This window comes from Natrix helvetica (genome assembly GCF_964273705.1).
Source record: "Natrix helvetica genome assembly, chromosome: 2".
Taxonomy (NCBI): domain Eukaryota; kingdom Metazoa; phylum Chordata; class Lepidosauria; order Squamata; family Natricidae; genus Natrix; species Natrix helvetica.
This window is the reverse complement of record NC_138552.1, coordinates 235,856,360-235,873,446: the sequence shown is the minus strand read 5'-3', so window position 1 is coordinate 235,873,446 and position 17,087 is coordinate 235,856,360. Positions and strand designations below refer to the sequence as shown.

Sequence of the window (17,087 nt, the reverse complement as noted above, 5' to 3'; positions counted from 1 at the left end):
AATCTAGAACATACCTGTAAAACAGGTAATGAAATATCACGGAGGAATGGCTGTAGTACAACTGTAAAATCTTCTTGAGTATCATACTTGTGACTCTTAATTAGTTTCTGTATTTTGCTCTGTGAAAGAAATATAAGAAATATCAATTCCTTGGCTAATTCCCATTAATCAATTTCATTTCATTTTCATTTCATTTTATTCGATTTATAAACCGCCCCCTCTCCCCAAGGGGACTCGCCAAGGGGACCCCAAGGGGAATCAAGCAAGAAGAGATCTTTTACTTTTGAATCAAAACAATTCATGATCTAAAAGATCCAGAAATTGGATTTTGGGATTATAACACAGCATATTGAGGGACATGGTAGCTTTATGTTATGTAGTATAACCCTCAAATGTAATGCATAATGTTATATTAGAAACAACATGACAAGAGTGTAGAATAGACAATCCATAAAATGGCAGTATTGATTCATGGCACTCCTACCTGATAAGCTTTGATTGCTTCCTCCACCATCAGGAGACCTAATGAGCCTTCTTTAAGGGAAAGAAGGCAACTGCATTGATCTCTGCATATGAAAATGTAGGAAGAAAAGGCATATATGGAACAAATAAACAAAAAAAAGCTGATAACAGTCATAAAGTAAACAGTTTCTCTAGTAAGGAAGCAGATATCTATATACTTCATTTCTTCAAAGAAACATGAGGTTTTTAGTAGTAGTCTCTCCTTAATGATGCATGTGGATAAAATGTTATTAAAAATGCCGAAGGTTTTGATTCTACCCATTTTTATTTCTGGGCTTATCCTTTTATGAAGCAAGAGTTGTCAGGAAAGCAATATGCTCACAGAATAAGTACACAAGTCCACCTTCCCTCTCTTTCCCAAAACATTGAAGACCTTGTTGTCTGCTAGTTATTATCTAGGGGCAAGATGTGGAGAAAGCCAGGGAGTGTCATGCTACAAACACAGACAATTCCCCACAAGGTTATCTCTGCCTTTGGTTCAACAAAAGTATTTGAATATCTATCATTTAGCTGTAGGTTAGCCTCTTGAGTGTCATTATTGATATTTTACTTGTTAATTGAAATCTAGAGTACAACATTTCCCTCTATTCTGGAATTAAGCTGCAATTTCTATAATTTACATAGCAAAAGCTCAATAGGAGGCATCAGCAGGTCTGTAGCAATCCAAAATAACTCCCCACCCCCACCCTCCCACCCCCTGCAGTTCCTTAGAACAGTGTTTCTCAACCTCAGCAACACTTTAAGCTGTGTGGGCTTCAACTCTGGCTGGGGAATTGTCAGAGTTGAAGTCCACACAACTTTAAATTGCTGAGGTTGAGAAATAACAATCTAACAGGGTGAGGATCTCAAATCAATTTAATGAGAACCAGATGTGTTCAATGACTATTGAATGTTAAGGAGAAGTAAAGCCAGAAGAAAAATGGGGAAGAGGGAGAACGTAAAGTAATGAAATGCAAAACAGCAACACTTAGCATGCAGGTCTTACTTATGCAAGAGAAATCTGAATAAGTGAATGACCAGATTGTATTGGATCCAAAATAGCCAGTTTAATCACAGGGAAGAACAAGTACTGTAATATCTCAAGTTTATTTTTAAAGATATATGCTGAATCATGATTTAGCAGAGAAAATACATCAGCAAAATGAGATGTCATTGAATTTTAATGTAGTCTTATTTTTCTGTGTTATATTGGTCATAAAGTCTATGTGTAAGCCTTAGTTTCAAAGCCTTTATTGTCATTGTACATCATGTATACAATGAAGTTGGTTATGTTGCATGTATACATTAGTATGTTGCAATTCTCTTTTAGTCATTAAATTTCAGAACTAGTCATTGGATACTTAATGGTCTTTATATAAATTAATAGCTTGGATGCAAGAGGGCCTTACTCTGCTAAGTGCACAGCACATGGTAATCTGCTATCTAGAAACAGTTGCCTTAAAGGGAGAAGATCCATCACTTCCACCAGGTTAACCAGAGCTTTAGGTACCTGAAAAGGAAAAGAGTTAATTATCCAAATTGCATTACGTGTAACACAGAGCTTACATCTGTTCTATAGTAGTTTCAAAACTGCTGTCAAATTTAATTTGCCTCCTATCAGGTTTCACCAGATTCCCTTTGCATTCCCTTCACATTCCTATCTCTGCATGGACATGCTTTTTACTCCATTATATCACAGATAATGGAGTTACAGCCCAATTTATCTAGATGGATCTGGTCGGGAAAGATTGGGACCAGAAAGTAATTATTCAGGTCAAAGAAAATGTGCTAAAATCACTTTTATTGATTTTAGTGAAGGACAAAAAAAAATCTGTCTCCCTATTTACATTTAATTACATTCCATTAAACACTGAAACATATGATTCCTTGGTTTTGTATTATTTGCCTGTATGCAAGATAGCCTTTTATTATTGCAACTGCAAAACCACATTTCCAAATCCTTTCCAATTTGCAGGATACGCCATTAAAATGCCATAGGGCAACCCAGTGTAAAGGAGACTGTAAAAATAAAACATTATGACTTTTATAATAGGTCTGAAAAGATCCTGTGATACATGTATAAGTGTATTTGTAATACTCATTTTGCAGTTGACAATACAAGGAAGAATTACATTATTTTATTACAGAAATAAAATAATGCCTCTTGAGTATTGAGAAAATGCAGTCCCCTTGCAGATGGAGTGAGATGTGACCTCAATTGAAAGTGTGCGACATATGGCTTTTGAATAAGAATCAGCAAAAAATGGACAATTATGCAAGACGAAATGAACAGATGTTATCTGAGCAACAACCACCTACCTACCTCTGTATGAAGCAAGTCAAGTGCTTCTTGAACATGATTTGAAAAGTTTACCGCTGAATAGTGGTTCTAATTGGGAGGAGACATAGAAAGAGGCTGTTACTGATTATAGAAAAGGAAAGGTTAAGTGAATTGTTGCAGATTCTATGAATTAAAATATGTGATTGTGCTTGAGCGTTGACTCTCTACTGGAAAACATAACATGGGGTTCATGTACAGTACTATGCTGTAAGTAAATCAGACAAAGATGCAGGCAATAATGAACTAGTATTGCCTAACTAAAAGCTGTGCTAGAAAGACAATGCACAAACTTAGTCATCTGGATACCTCAATGAAATCCTCAACTTACAACAGTTCATTTCATAACCGTTCAAAGTTACAATGGCACTGAAAAAATGATTTATGACCGTTTTTCACACTTATGATTGTTGCAGCATTGCTTATGGTCACGTGATCAAAATTTAGTTGCTGGGCAACTGACTCGTATTTATGGCGGTTGCAGTGTCCCAGAGTCATGTGATCATCTTTTTGCAACCAAGCAAATGAGGAAGCCAGATTCATTTAACAGCTGTGTTCCTAACTTAACAACTGCAGTGATTCATTTAACAACAGTGGTCATAAAATGGGGCAAAACTCACTTAACAAATACCTCACTTAGGAACAGAAATTTTGGGCCCGATTGTGATCATAAGTCGTGGACTGCCTGTAGGCTTATTGAATGCCCTGAAGCATTTAAATACTAAATTCGCTCATCCAAAATTTTTACACGAAAAATTATAACTTCTTTCAACAGAATATTTTCCATGAGAGGGCACCTGATTGTACAGGTTTTCATACTGGGGAGTGGGGGATGTAACTGCACTCATTTTAGCTGGGTTAAAATGTTATATTAGTTCTTCAGGCAGAGAATGGAAAGAGTAAATAACTTAAGCTAATTTCTACTCCATCCTCAAAGGTTAGAATTGTTGCTAGTTTTTGTAAGGTCAGAGACTTCAGTTTACAGAAAGAGCTGTATACCAGATATATCAAATTGGAAGTTCTTAACTAAGAGGGAAAAAATGAGTTAAAGGCTGGGCAATATTTTTTTTAACTGACTTCAACCAGCATACTTTTAGAAATTAACTATCAACATTTTTTTTTAAAAAGGTCAGTTTGTATATTTGTAAGCAAAAAACAACAACATTTACTGTATTTACTAACAGGGAAACAGATATTATGCAATCATGGTTGAAATTTTCCAAAGTTTAAAGAAGAAAATATCAGTTACTCTCTTTTGATCATGGTAAATGAATACCAGTGTCAGAAACATTGACTTGATACCAGGAGCTACATTATGCAACTTCTGAAAATCTATGAGATTCTCTAATTTTCTTTTCTTGTTCTAATATTTCTGGAACTAATCTGAGATAGCATAGTAAAGACAGCTGTCCTCAATTTTTTTCCCTGTGCAAATCTGGCACTTTTGAATCATCAAATTAGCCCAGGAGAATTACAGAGAGTTTATCAGTTAATTGCCATGAGTTTATAAAAAAATTACAATCAAACCATGGACGGAATAAAAAGTGATCACCTTTCAGTTTACACCTGAAGCTTTATCCTCACTCCAGAAAATTACATCAGAGAGGTTGCATAACTAATCTCTCTGATATTAATATGCAAATATTGTCACAACTTCCAATTGAGCGCTATAGTTGTGATTTGGTTGTTCAGTTATCGAAGTTTGTCTTTGCTATACAAAGTTGCAATGTTAATAATTCCCCACAACTAAAATATTGACTTATAAACATTCAAAAAACTTACAGTATCTTTGCAATAGTTGCAGAGATCTTGGATTCCAATAAATATTGTTATGACCTTCCAGTCAGTGTTGAATTTGGCTTTCTGAATGAAAATAATGAAATAATACAGCATATCAGTTCTGGTTTTTACATGCAAATATAAGGATATCATCCTACACGTTTAAAATGCAATTTATTGTCATTCTGAATAAATCACAAAATTGTTATGATTTTGACTGTTCACCAAATTTTGGGCTACTTGCTAAGCATATAATCCACAGTCTCATGAGAGACAGATGCTACCTCTTTGACATGTACTTTTGATATGTGTGATTTGAATCCTAATCCTATTTCTTTGTAGCTATCAAAGAAACAACAAAGTTATATGTAGCCTTATTGAAATTATTTCTTTTTGACCTTTTAATTTCCAGAAAGGCAGCATAGATTGTGAGAATCCTTTCATGTATACACCCCAGGTAAATGTCAGGTGAGGAGTCCCTAATAGATAGAAATAGCAAAGTCTATGAAGCTAAATCTTAAATAGGAAGTAGAACCAAGTGTGAAAAGGTAAAAATGTTTCTGGGAATATTTGATTCTCCACTAGGCACCATATGGGCTTAGCCATTGCACAACAGTGACGAATGAATGAGTCCCTTGAATGTTGCCAACCTACCAAATCATTTTTCATGATTTTTACAAGGCGCTTTACTTGATCTGGTAGATCCCTATGGACAAAAATAAGAAAAGAAGATGAATCAAGTTGATAAAGAACTGATGCCTGAAAACATACCTAAAAAGACAACTTTTTTAAAAAGCAACAGTAAAATCAGAAATACAAGTACCACTGTGGCTCTCTTAATAAAGCATTGTGAAAAGACTATGAAATTGCACAATACAAGTATTGTCTGGAAGTTCCCCCAAAGAACACTTTAATATAGGACCATCATATATTGCTTTTGTTTACAGTGGGATAAGTAAAATAGTACTCAGAAAAAGAGAGTGATTCATCAGCAAAAGTGGTTGATAACTCATGTCTAACAGCTAGGAGCTTCAGAATCTATCCAACCAGATCCGCCTCTGCAGAAATATATACGGTAGCATTTTGCTTTCAGTTGTGCATAAAATTTAATAGTATTAGAAATTATTGTGTTTTGGGGAGGTAGGGAGGGAAAGAAGGAAGGCAGCATGCCACCTCATTTTTGAGTTACTGCCTGAAGCAGTGATGTGCGGTGAAGTTCATGGCTGGTGAGGCACTGACACAGTGGTGAGTTTCAAATATTTTTAGACTTGTGGACTTCAACTCCCAGAATTCCACAGCCAGGCATGCTCAGTTCTGATTTAAAATGACAGCATTTGTTTTTCTCCTTTGCGAAATAAGTTTCCTTTTTCCTTTTCTTTTTCTTCTCCCTTCCCCTCCTTCCTCCCTCTTTCCCTTCCTCCCCCTCTCTCAAACACACACACACACACACACACACAAGTTGGATTGGACTATCTCTCCTACCCCCTTCCCTCTCTCACTCACTCTCAAACAAACACACACAGAGACACAAAAGTTGGATTAGATATTTTTTCCAGTGGCTTGAAAGCAGCTCCTCTGCCATCCTCCCATTCCGTGCTGCCTTCCCCAAACACCTCCACCATTGCAAATGCAGCCTGCTGTCTGGGTGGGAAATGTCTGGAATGCAATAAAGCCCACCCACTCACCTTCTGCTGGCAGGCTGGGGTGAGAGGAGAGGCAGAGAAGTCGGAGGAGAGCTGACCCGAGCCTTCCAAAAGAAAGATGCTGGGGGAAAGTGTGTGTGCTACAGCATGGCTCTTTGCCTGGCTTCCGTGGATGACTCTGCTTAACTGTTAAAAAAAACCTCTTAAAAAGTGCCCTCTACTATGAGGCAGGAGAACTGCGTGCCTCACCTACGTCAGTAATTTTTAGGCTTTTAACCCTTGCTTAACTCTGCTCGAGTGATCATAAAATGCCTAAAGTCAGACTAGATGAGGCATGCAGTTCTCCTGCCTCATAGTAGAGGGCGCTTTTTTAGAGGCTTTTTTAAACAGTTAAGCAGAGTCATCCATGGTGAGGCAGCAACTAGCTCAGCTTTTTCCTTTTACATTTTTTTTCTTTTCATGATGAGAGCGATGAGGCTGTGCCTCACTTGCCTCACCTGACTGCATGCCACTGGCCTAAAGCTATTATATAGAAGCATCTTAATAGTGATGAAAAATGGAAGAGCAGGTAATCCTTGGTCTCAGAATTTGAAGTGAATTGTTGGTCTGTTTCTTCATTTGTTTTGTTTCATAGATTTCCCATACATAAGGATGTCTTGATATTTCCTGAAACAGCTTCATATCAGTGGAGATAAATAATTAACTTTGATAAGATAATTCCTTGATGCATATGGCTATTGGGTGAAAATCCAGGATATATATCCATCTGTTTTATCCTTAGTAGATAACATAGAGTGCAAATAACTTCTAGGAAAAGTATTGACAAGTTCATGGACACTGTAATAATAACATAATGTGTAAAGTGAACATAATGGCAGCTTTTAGAAAAAGGGGAAAGAGAGAATACTTATTATTCTCCACTTCTTTCTAAAGTGGAGATAATACGTTTTCTCAAAATACTTTTAAGGAAAGCCAAGAGATGTCAAAGGAACAAACCTTTACATTATAATTCCAAGATAAAAGTGTTGGATAATATTGATGTGCTTTCATTTCATGTCTTTTTGTACTGTCCCAAGACAATTTCCACCCTGAAGAGGATGAACAGCACCCAAAATTGAAGGGATATGAAGCAGAATTTTCTGCAAACACCTCTTATAATCCCTAGCAGTAAGAATATAATAGTAAACATTTTAGTAAAAATAATTTCTGACATTTCATGACATTTTCAATCTGTTACTTTGGTTACTTCATCTAGGTGAAGTAATCCTGCAAAGGTGAGCTATCAAGCATGTCAGGGATCCACAAGGAGTTTCACCTATTTTTCTTGCTAGAAAGCAAGGGGGACAACAGACTCAAGCTCAACCCCTCCAAGACCGAGTGGCTGTGGCTACCGGCACCCCGGTTCAGTCAGTTGATTCCATCACTGACCATAGGGGGCGAGCAATTGCCCCCTGTGGAACGGGCGTGCAATTTGGGCGTCCTCCTAGATGCCCGGCTGTCAATGGATGACCATGTGGCAGCCGTGGCAAGGGGGGCGTTCCACCAGGTTCGCCTGGTGCGCCAATTGTGCCCCCTACTGGACCGGGATGCCCTACGCACGGTCACTCATGCACTGGTGACGTCTCGGCTGGACTACTGCAATGCCCTCTACATGGGGCTTCCCTTGGGGCTTCCCATGGGGCTCGAAGACTGCAGCTAGTCCAGAACGCAGCCGCGCGGGCTATTATGGGGAGTACTAGGTACTCCCACGTAACACCGCTCCTGGGCGAGCTGCACTGGCTGCCTGTGGTCTTTCGAGTGCGTTTCAAGGTGTTAATTACTATCTTTAAAGCGCTCCATGGCTCAGGACCTAGGTACTTGCGGGATCGCATCCTACCACACACTTTCCTGCGACCGATTCGCTCTCACAGGGAAGGACTCCTCCGGGTGCCGTCCACTAAGCAATGCCAACGGGTGGCGCCTGGGAGTAGAGCCTTCTCTGTGATGGGCCCAACCCTCTGGAATGACCTCCCCCCCGATATCAGAACCACCACCGACTTCCGCTCCTTTCGACAAAAACTGAAGACTCACCTGTTCCGTTTAGCCGGCCTGGCCCATTTATAGTTTTATTCTACCTCCTGGCAGATATTTTAATTGGGTATTTTTAGGGTATTTAAATATTGCTTTTAACTACTTTACTTCAGATATGTACAGTTTCTTATTGCCTCCTCTTTGTGTTTGTATTTTCTATTTATTGATGTGTTTTTATTTGACTGTACACCGCCCCGAGTCCCTTTGGGGAGAGGGGGCGGTATAAAAAATCTAAATATAAGTAAAAAGTAAAAAAGTAAGATCAAAATAAACAGATGATTGATTTTCTATCATTAGCAGCAGGAACAGCACATTCTGTTCTTCTCTGATCAACAGAGAAATCAATGAGGAAATAAGCAACCTTAAGCAGAATTACTGGAAACAAAAATGAGTATGACTGCTCTCCAGGACCTACCAGCTTTCTAAACAGTGCTAGAATAAAAAGCATAAATTAGCAAATGAGTATGACTGCTCTCCAGGACCTACCAGTCTTTCTAAACAGTGCTAGAATAAAAACCATAAATTAGCAAACAGAAGCATTGGGCAGAAAATGCCTTATTCCTAACAAATCTCTCAAGAACACTGGGAGAGAAGAAAACAGATTTAATGTACATGCGCAGTATATGGATTTGTATGTCAACATTGCAGCATAATAGATAAATAAAAAATAAATAAATATGCAGTTTCAAAATTTAATTCAGCCCTTGGGGCCACAGAGGTTGCCACTTTCTGGCTAATGAAACAGCCATCCATGTTAGAAGTGCCTAGATAGTCTCAAGAACATCATGAACTATTAGCTGTTCTGGAAAATTTGCTGCTGGAAAACTGCTGGGCCAGAATGCTTAAATCAAGCAATCTTGAAGAAGATATAAACATTCTAGAATGTAACATTTTGCAAATTTTGTTTTTGCACAATTTTAAAAAAAACATACTTAGCCTGCGCTCCTGGAACTGCCAAATTGAGAGCGGCATTTGCCTCAGTAAATTCACCAATACCAATTGAATAGCCTGTGAGGTTAGCATTGAATTCACGAAGGATATCTGGAAGAAATGGCAAATCATGGAAGAAAGAAAGAAAAGCAAAATCTCTTTAGAGGAAAAGTTACTCAACAGTTACTAGATGTAGTGATCTCTTCTTCATAGGGCTAGCATTGTATCAGACCAAATTAACGATAAATTAGCCCACAATGAAGTTCTTAACCCAAACGTCTTGTCATAAGTCCTCAAAGTCTTTTCAAGAATATGCTGATAAGAGGGACAAGGCCATTGTCCCTCTTACCAGTATATGATTAGCACTTCTTGGGATTATGTATGAACATCAGAAAATGCTTTAGAGATCACTGATAAGCAGGAATACTCCAGTTCTTTCCCAATTTTACTGGAGATGCCAGAGATTGAATCTGAGGTTGTATCCATGTAAAACATGTGTTGCACTATTGAATTATAGCTTTTCTTGTTTCCTAAAGTGAACAACAGGATTACTGGGCAACAAAACTTACTTATTTATTTATTTATTTTATTTTATTTTATTATTTTATTTTATTTTATTTATTTATTTATTTTGTCAAGCATCAATTAGGTAACAGATATAAGTATAAACATGATTATAAATATATGAAATGAAAACGAATACAAGGGAAATATTAGGACAGGGATGGTAGGCAGACTGTTGCGCTTATGCACGCTCCTTAAAAACCTCTTAGGAATTGAGTGAGGTTGACAGTAGATAGTCTAAGGTTAAAGTTTTGGGGGTTTGGGGAAGAAAGCACAGTGTCAGTTAGTGCATTCCAGGCATTGACTACTCTGTTACTGAAGTCGTATTTTCTGCAATCAAGTTTGGAGTGGTTTACCATAAGTCTATTGTGTGCTCGTGTGTTGTTGTGGTTGAAGCTGAAGTATTCATTGACAGGTAGGATATTGTAGCAGATAGTTTTAGGAAATATGCTTAGGTCAGATCGAAGACTGCAAAGTTCTAAGTTGTCTAAGATCAAAATTTCAAGCCTGGTGGCATAAGGTATTCTGTTGCGAGCAGAAGAGTGGAGGACTCTTCACGTGAAATATCTCTGGACTCGTTTGATTGTATTAAAGTCTGATATGCAGTGCGAGTTCTGGACAGATGAGCTGTATTCAAGAATTGGTCTAGCAAAAGTTTTGTATACCCTAGTATGCAGTTCAATACTACCAGAGAAGAAGCTACGCAAGATTAGGTTAACAACTCTTAATGCCTTTTTGGCAATACTGTTATTGTGAGCTCTGGCACTTAGATCATTTGAGATGAGTACTCCAAGGTCCTTGACAGAGTGGGGTATGTCTATGATGTCATATCCACCCAGCTTGTATTTTGTGTTCTGATTTTTTTTTTGCCAATGTGTAAGACAGAGCATTTGTTGGTTGAGATTTGGAGTTGCCAATTGTTTGACCATTCTGACACATAGTCAAGGTCTTTTTGTAAGGTAGTAGCATTGTCGGTGGTGTTGAATAGTTTTACATCATCAGCGAAAAGAGAATACAGTTGCTTATAACATGATCACCAAAAAAACCCCATGGGTATATGGAAGTGGTGTGAAGTGGGGCCCAGGGAGACAGTTGGGCTTGCTGATTGTATACTTGGCTCCTCGCTATGCATCAGCGGCCCTGCTATGCATCAGCGGCCCTGCTTGAGCTCCTCGAGCTGATCGCAGAGATAGCGGTTGAGACCACCAAACTTTTGGTCATGGGGGATTTCAACCTGCCGTCGAAGGGTGAAGCATCCGAGGTGGCTCAGGAGTTCATGGCTTCCATGACAGTCATGGACCTGTCCCAAATAATTCAGGGCCCCACACACGAGGGAGGCCACACGCTGGACCTTGTTTTTGTCTCTGGCCAGTGGACGAGTGATCTGGGAATAGGGGATTTAGTTACTACGCCCCTGTCATGGTCAGATCACTCATCTCTCCGGCTTGACTTCCCTGGTGCTACCCTCCACCGCGGGGAGGCGGAACCAGAATGTCCCAGATGGTTCCGCCCCAGGCACCTGATGGAACCGGATAGGTTCCAGACGGAGCTTGGGCCACTTCCTGTGGCCCTGACCCGCTCCCGGATGGAGGACCTGGTGGCCGCATGGAATAGTGCGGCTGCCGGGGCCTTGGACCGGGTTGCGCCTTTGTGGCCTCTCCTGCGGCAACGAACCACCCTGGCCCCTTGGTTTACCGAGGAGCTAAGGGTGATGAAACGCCGCAAGAGACGCCTAGAGAGCAGATGGAGATCCTCACGCTCCGAATCTGACCGAACACAGGTAAGAGCCTATTTACGGACCTACCTTGTGGCATTAAGAGTGGCTAAGCGTCGACACTGTGCCGCTCTTATTGCGTCCGCAGACAACCGCCCTGCCGCCCTGTTTCGGGTGACCCGCTCCCTCCTGTTACAGAGGCCGCGGGAAGCCCCCTTGCAGGGCAGGGCAGAGGAATTTGGGGAATATCTGCAGGACAAAATCACTCAAATCCGGAGTGTATGGGTCCCCCTCAGTGGTCTAGGGGGGACGTCGGAAGCGAGTCTTGAGGGACCATTCTGGGAGGAGTTTGACTCTGTTGCCACCGATGATATGGACAGGCTGCGTGGGCGACTGAGAGCCACTACATGTTTACTGGACCCGTGTCCCTCCTGGCTTATACTGGCATCCTGGGAGGTCACACGAGGCTGGCTCCTGGGACTAGTGAACACTTCATTGAGTGAGGGGTCCTTGCCGGCCGCCTTGAAAGAGGCGGTGGTGAGGCCCTTACTCAAGAAGCCTTCTCTGGACCCAGCCGAGTTAGCTAATTACCGTCCCGTCTCCAACCTTCCCTTTTTAGCGAAGGTTGTAGAGAGTGTGGTGGCACAACAGTTCCCACGTCACCTGGAGGAAATTGACTATCTAGACCCGCGCCAGTCCGGTTTCCGGCCCGGTCACGGCACGGAGACGGCCTTGGTTGCGTTGGTGGATGATCTCTGGAGGGCCAAGTATAGGGGTTGTTCCTCCATCCTGGTCCTATTAGACCTCTCAACGGCTTTTGATACCATCGACCATGGTATCCTACTGTGCCGCCTGGAGGGGTTGGGGGTGAGGGGCACCGTTTTGCGGTGGTTCTCCTCCTACCTCTCCAACCGGACGCAATGCCTGTTGGCAGGGGTGTTGGCAGGGGAGCAGAGGTCGACCCTGAGGCCGCTCACTTGTGGAGTGTGAAACGAGAGGTGCTGATGCAAAGAAATGCCTTCAACTGAAATTTTAGAAAAATTGTATATCTGGAAAGGCTTCCTGGCATTTGCTTCCCTTGTTTTGCTGTTCATGTTGGGAAGAGAAAAGGATTTTATATGTATGTGTGTGTGTAGAGGGTTTCTACGTATGAGAGTAGTGTGTATGTGAAAGGAAGAATAATAGATGGAAAATTGATGCCTTTCATAAATTAAAGCATTGTATTTTCATATTAAAGGCAATAAATGCATACAGCTCTACCTGGTTGTGGTGTGTCTTCTAGCAGATACATATACATATGCATATATACATATTACACACACATTATTGATATGGAGATTACAGGATTGATTTAACCTGGAGCTGGTAATCTGAGGTTGCCAAAGTAGAGAAGCTGATATTGCACAGGATTTTAATTTGTTTTCATTTTTTCTATTTACTCTTCTTGTTGAAGTATCATTCTAAATTCAAAAATGGCTTTATTTTGAGCAATTATTGTAGGTTTTTTAATATTACCCATCTTATTCACTACTTTTGGAAATATACTATATATTATTGCATTCAGTGGGAATTCGATGTTTTGCAGGGTAATAAAACTGAACAAATATTGGAGGATTTCAATTTACTAATAAATTATGTGTTCATTATAATTTATTATTAAATTCAAATCCTCCAAATAAATTAACCATCTATAATAAAAGCCTTTAAAAAAAACAAAACAGTCTTATTCCTATCTACAGACAAGATGATATTTTGATTGTTCAAATGTTCAAATCAGGAAGCAATACCTAATTTTAAGAATAACTCTGATATCAACTGCAACATTGAGTTCCGTGCTGCATTGTGTGATGGATTCCATCCTTACTGAATCACTCATTCTTAATAACAACACACAAAGGGAGCATTTGCCATTTTCTCATAGCACAATTGTAGGAGCAGGTTTGACTTACTTGGTAAAGTTGTTACATTCTTTAATGAAGCATCTCCTCCAATGCTGCAATGAGAAAAACAGAAGACAACACCAAGCCCCTATTAGTATAAAAGATAACTTCTTTTTCAAAAAAATGCAATTTAAGTAGAACAATAACTGGAACCAAGACATGCTGATATAAATAGTAGGAAAAGGAAAGGATGGACAGGACAAGATATATCAATGTCAGACACAGACAACCAGACCCACATGTAAATCATTTACATTAGTTATTTTATTGCTCAATGCCTGTCTCACAGCAATCTTCCCAGACTGACAGTTTGCATCTGAGCTAGACTAGATAAGGTTCAACAGCATTTGGAGGGGGGGGGGGTGGACCTTGCCATCTTGTGCCTACATAATGATTCCAGACTAATTACTCACTTGATTCCTCCTCCTGGCATGGCCAATCTCTCTCTGACAATAAATGAATAAGTGTTTATGGGAAATTAATGTTTGTATGATCTGAGCAAGCACTGAACTTGCTAATGGCCAATAGAAACCTTCACATAACATGGCCAGTGTTTCTTATTCTAAAGATACCTTGATTTCTATAGAACAAAGGCAACCTTTATTTTGAAGGAATGGACAATTTTTAAACTTTCCTTTGCACAGCAGATCCAGCATAGCAAATATAAAGAGATCCAGGAGTTAGGCCCCCTCCAGAAAATTCTGAAAACTGTAACCCTACAAGGAAAGGAATATGAACCCATAGTATTCTTAGCATATCACCAAATAATAGCTCTCTAGATTTTTTAGGTATCATCTCAATTAAACTCCTTAAAACTAGTATTTTGCCCCGTAGATATAGAACACATAAGGCTATCCAATATTTAATGCTTCATATAATCACTGCTGCCACAATTTCATATGCCCAAAGTTGGAAACCAAGACCATTCCATCAAATGCAGAAACCATAAGAAAGGTGTTAGAATGCTCAGAAATGGACAAACTAACGATGGAACTAAGAGACAGAGCGGAAACAGAGTACTACAAAATATGGAACAGGTGGTATAACTGGCATGAAAAGAGATGTAAAATCAATGCATAAGAAACACATAACACAATGAAAAGAGATGGCACATATTTAGAAAGCAACAGAGATGGAAATATTGTATATCGATTATATATTGTAAAAATGAAAAGGTAAACAAAGAAGAATATGTATAAAATAATAGAATGGAAAATGGAAAACCCAAAATTAGAAAAAAGAAATACCGATAACAGAAAGCTGTAAAAATGTAATTGTGATTTTAATGTTTGGAAAATGTCAAATAAAAAAATTAATAGAAAAAAAGAACACATGGTAAAACTTTAAAAGTCCAAAATGAATAAAATGGCCTTCTTGCTGAATAGTTTAATGCTTTCCCCCCAAAAATGTTCAGAAATAGCCAGGTTGAGTGTATTTTGGTTTTCTGAAACAGTGCTCAAACCATGTTCAGCAACAATTCTTTTGATAGGTCACAGGCACACGGCAGCAACACAGAGGGGAATGGCACGGGACTCTTACAAAGTTCTTGCCCTGCATCTGTTGCCTGATGGGCTATTTCTAAACACAAGTGCAAGGCTCTTCTGAAAGGATGTGAACCCTGCAGACAGGTAACACTCACAGAAGGGAATATGGATTAAAGCAGGGCGGTCTGGAGGAGCAAATCCATGTTGAGTGAGTTACATTCCCAACCATGGTGGAAAGGAAATGGAGTCTAGTTCATAAGACACACACAGCCTGACAGTTGCAATGGCTTCAGACATGTCCTGGCAGTGATCTGATCAAGGCCACACTGTAGTTTTAGCACTCATCTGTGAATCCATTGCAATAATGAAAGTTATAAAAACAGGATGAAGGCAGTGTTACAAGAAGCATTGGGAAAACTGTCTCCCATTATACTCTGGTTGTGTCTTAGGGGCCACCATCTGTTAGCAAGGTAACTTGACAGGTGGATAAACCTGCTGTTCTAAGCATTTATCTAAACTGGCCCCAGTCCAGGAAGAGAGAAGGACAAGTGCTTGTTTTCACTACCAGCTGTGAAATTAACCCAAAGGACTCCATCAGTTCCTAAACTGAAATTAAGCAATCAAGAACAGTGCTGTGCTTGTTCTTGTAGCAGAATATTGTAGCAGGTTTTTCTGTTGACTCAAGGATGGATAAATAACTCTTTAACCAGCCATGACTTGAGCCCAAAGACTTACCTCCAAGCCAGGCCTCGATATTGTGTATGCATATCCCACATGTCATTTGGTGCTGCTCCTATTCCAATACCAGCCTATCTCAGAAAGAAGAGAAAGAACAATTTCATCATTTATGTTTCTTTTCCTTTTTTATTCTTCAAATAAAACTATTCCCTTAAGTCTTTGGCGCTTACAACATGGGCATCGGGCCCCCTTTTTAGTCATGTTTATATAAAAATTATATACCTAAAAATGTGAGATCACAAATGCCAGCCCTTTAATTATTGTTAGCCTTCATATGCATCACGTTCTTCCCAAGAATCTAGACTGTGGTAATGTATCCACATAGTACATGTGAGAATCCAAGCGGTGTGGCCTTTTGTAACTGAGATGGAAATTTTGTCAAATGCACAGATTTTCTAACTGTGGCCCAAAAGTTATTATTATAAGCGGTCACAAAGTCAGCCAGATATTTAGGTGGATTTGGCACTTTTATCCAGCCATCATTATTATAACCCTCCCTTGCATGGCATTTTGAAAGGTTTGAAATAGGGGAGGCATACACCATGTCCCATCAACAAGATGTATGGATGCACTAAGTGGTGCTTTGAACTGTTATGAGCAGGAGGCAAGATTAATGGAGCAATATAGTGAGAAATTCATCGAGAAATGATACACTATCAGTTCACTTAGCTCTTGTACTACTGTTGTCCCATTATTTATTCAAGTGAAGCTGGATGAAGGGAAGTCAGAATGAGGTTGGTACATAAGGCGCAACAAAAACAGAATACTGCTTGGTAGTCCATAGAGTGCAACAAAGAGACAAAATGAAAAGGACTGGTAGAAGCAATGGCACAATTTAGATATGGGTGCCCCTCATTTAGGCCACATCCAGACATCTTCTGCACTGTTTTTCTCTCCCATTCTGGAACAATCAGGAAATCCTGCCACCTTAATTCTCCCTCCCATCCCAGCTACACAAAATGAGCACTTAGAATCAGTGGTGGGATTCAGCCAGTTCGCACCTATTGGGAGAACTGGTTGTTAACTTTCTAAGCAGTTCAGAGAACCAATTATTGGAAGAAATCTCATTTTGGTTTTTTCCCCACTTTACAGGGCTAATCCTGTAAGGAAGGCAGGAAGGAAGCATTCTGGTGTTGTAGCCTAATCTTTATTGCCCTCCTTACAGAAACTGCCTCTCCTGTTAGCCCTTATTACATTGTAACAGCTAAAGTCAAGTGCACATTGACCTGAGTGACATTGAGTTGGCCACACCCACACGGTCACATGACCACCAAGCCATGCCTACCCAGCTGGTCATTAGGGTAGAGAACCGGTTGTTATATTATTTGAATCCCACCACTGCTTAGAATGCCTCCAAAACAACTGAGCTACACCTGTTCATAAGGC

At 39.8% G+C, this 17,087-nt stretch overlaps 1 protein-coding gene across 1 annotated transcript in view; it reads right to left on the bottom strand.

Annotated features, from left to right (window-relative positions):
• PLB1 (phospholipase B1) overlaps positions 1-17,087 on the bottom strand; it is a gene marked incomplete at its 5' end in the record, with an annotated part of 107,165 nt that overhangs the window by 32,211 nt on the left and 57,867 nt on the right. Inside the window, 9 exons of the mRNA XM_081940139.1 lie at positions 15-119; positions 485-566; positions 1,911-2,011; positions 2,825-2,890; positions 4,622-4,702; positions 5,273-5,324; positions 9,264-9,372; positions 13,489-13,532; positions 15,699-15,772. Of these exons, the coding sequence (XP_081796265.1) occupies positions 15-119; positions 485-566; positions 1,911-2,011; positions 2,825-2,890; positions 4,622-4,702; positions 5,273-5,324; positions 9,264-9,372; positions 13,489-13,532; positions 15,699-15,772 (714 nt within the window). The remainder of the gene's footprint in view (positions 1-14; positions 120-484; positions 567-1,910; positions 2,012-2,824; positions 2,891-4,621; positions 4,703-5,272; positions 5,325-9,263; positions 9,373-13,488; positions 13,533-15,698; positions 15,773-17,087) is intronic.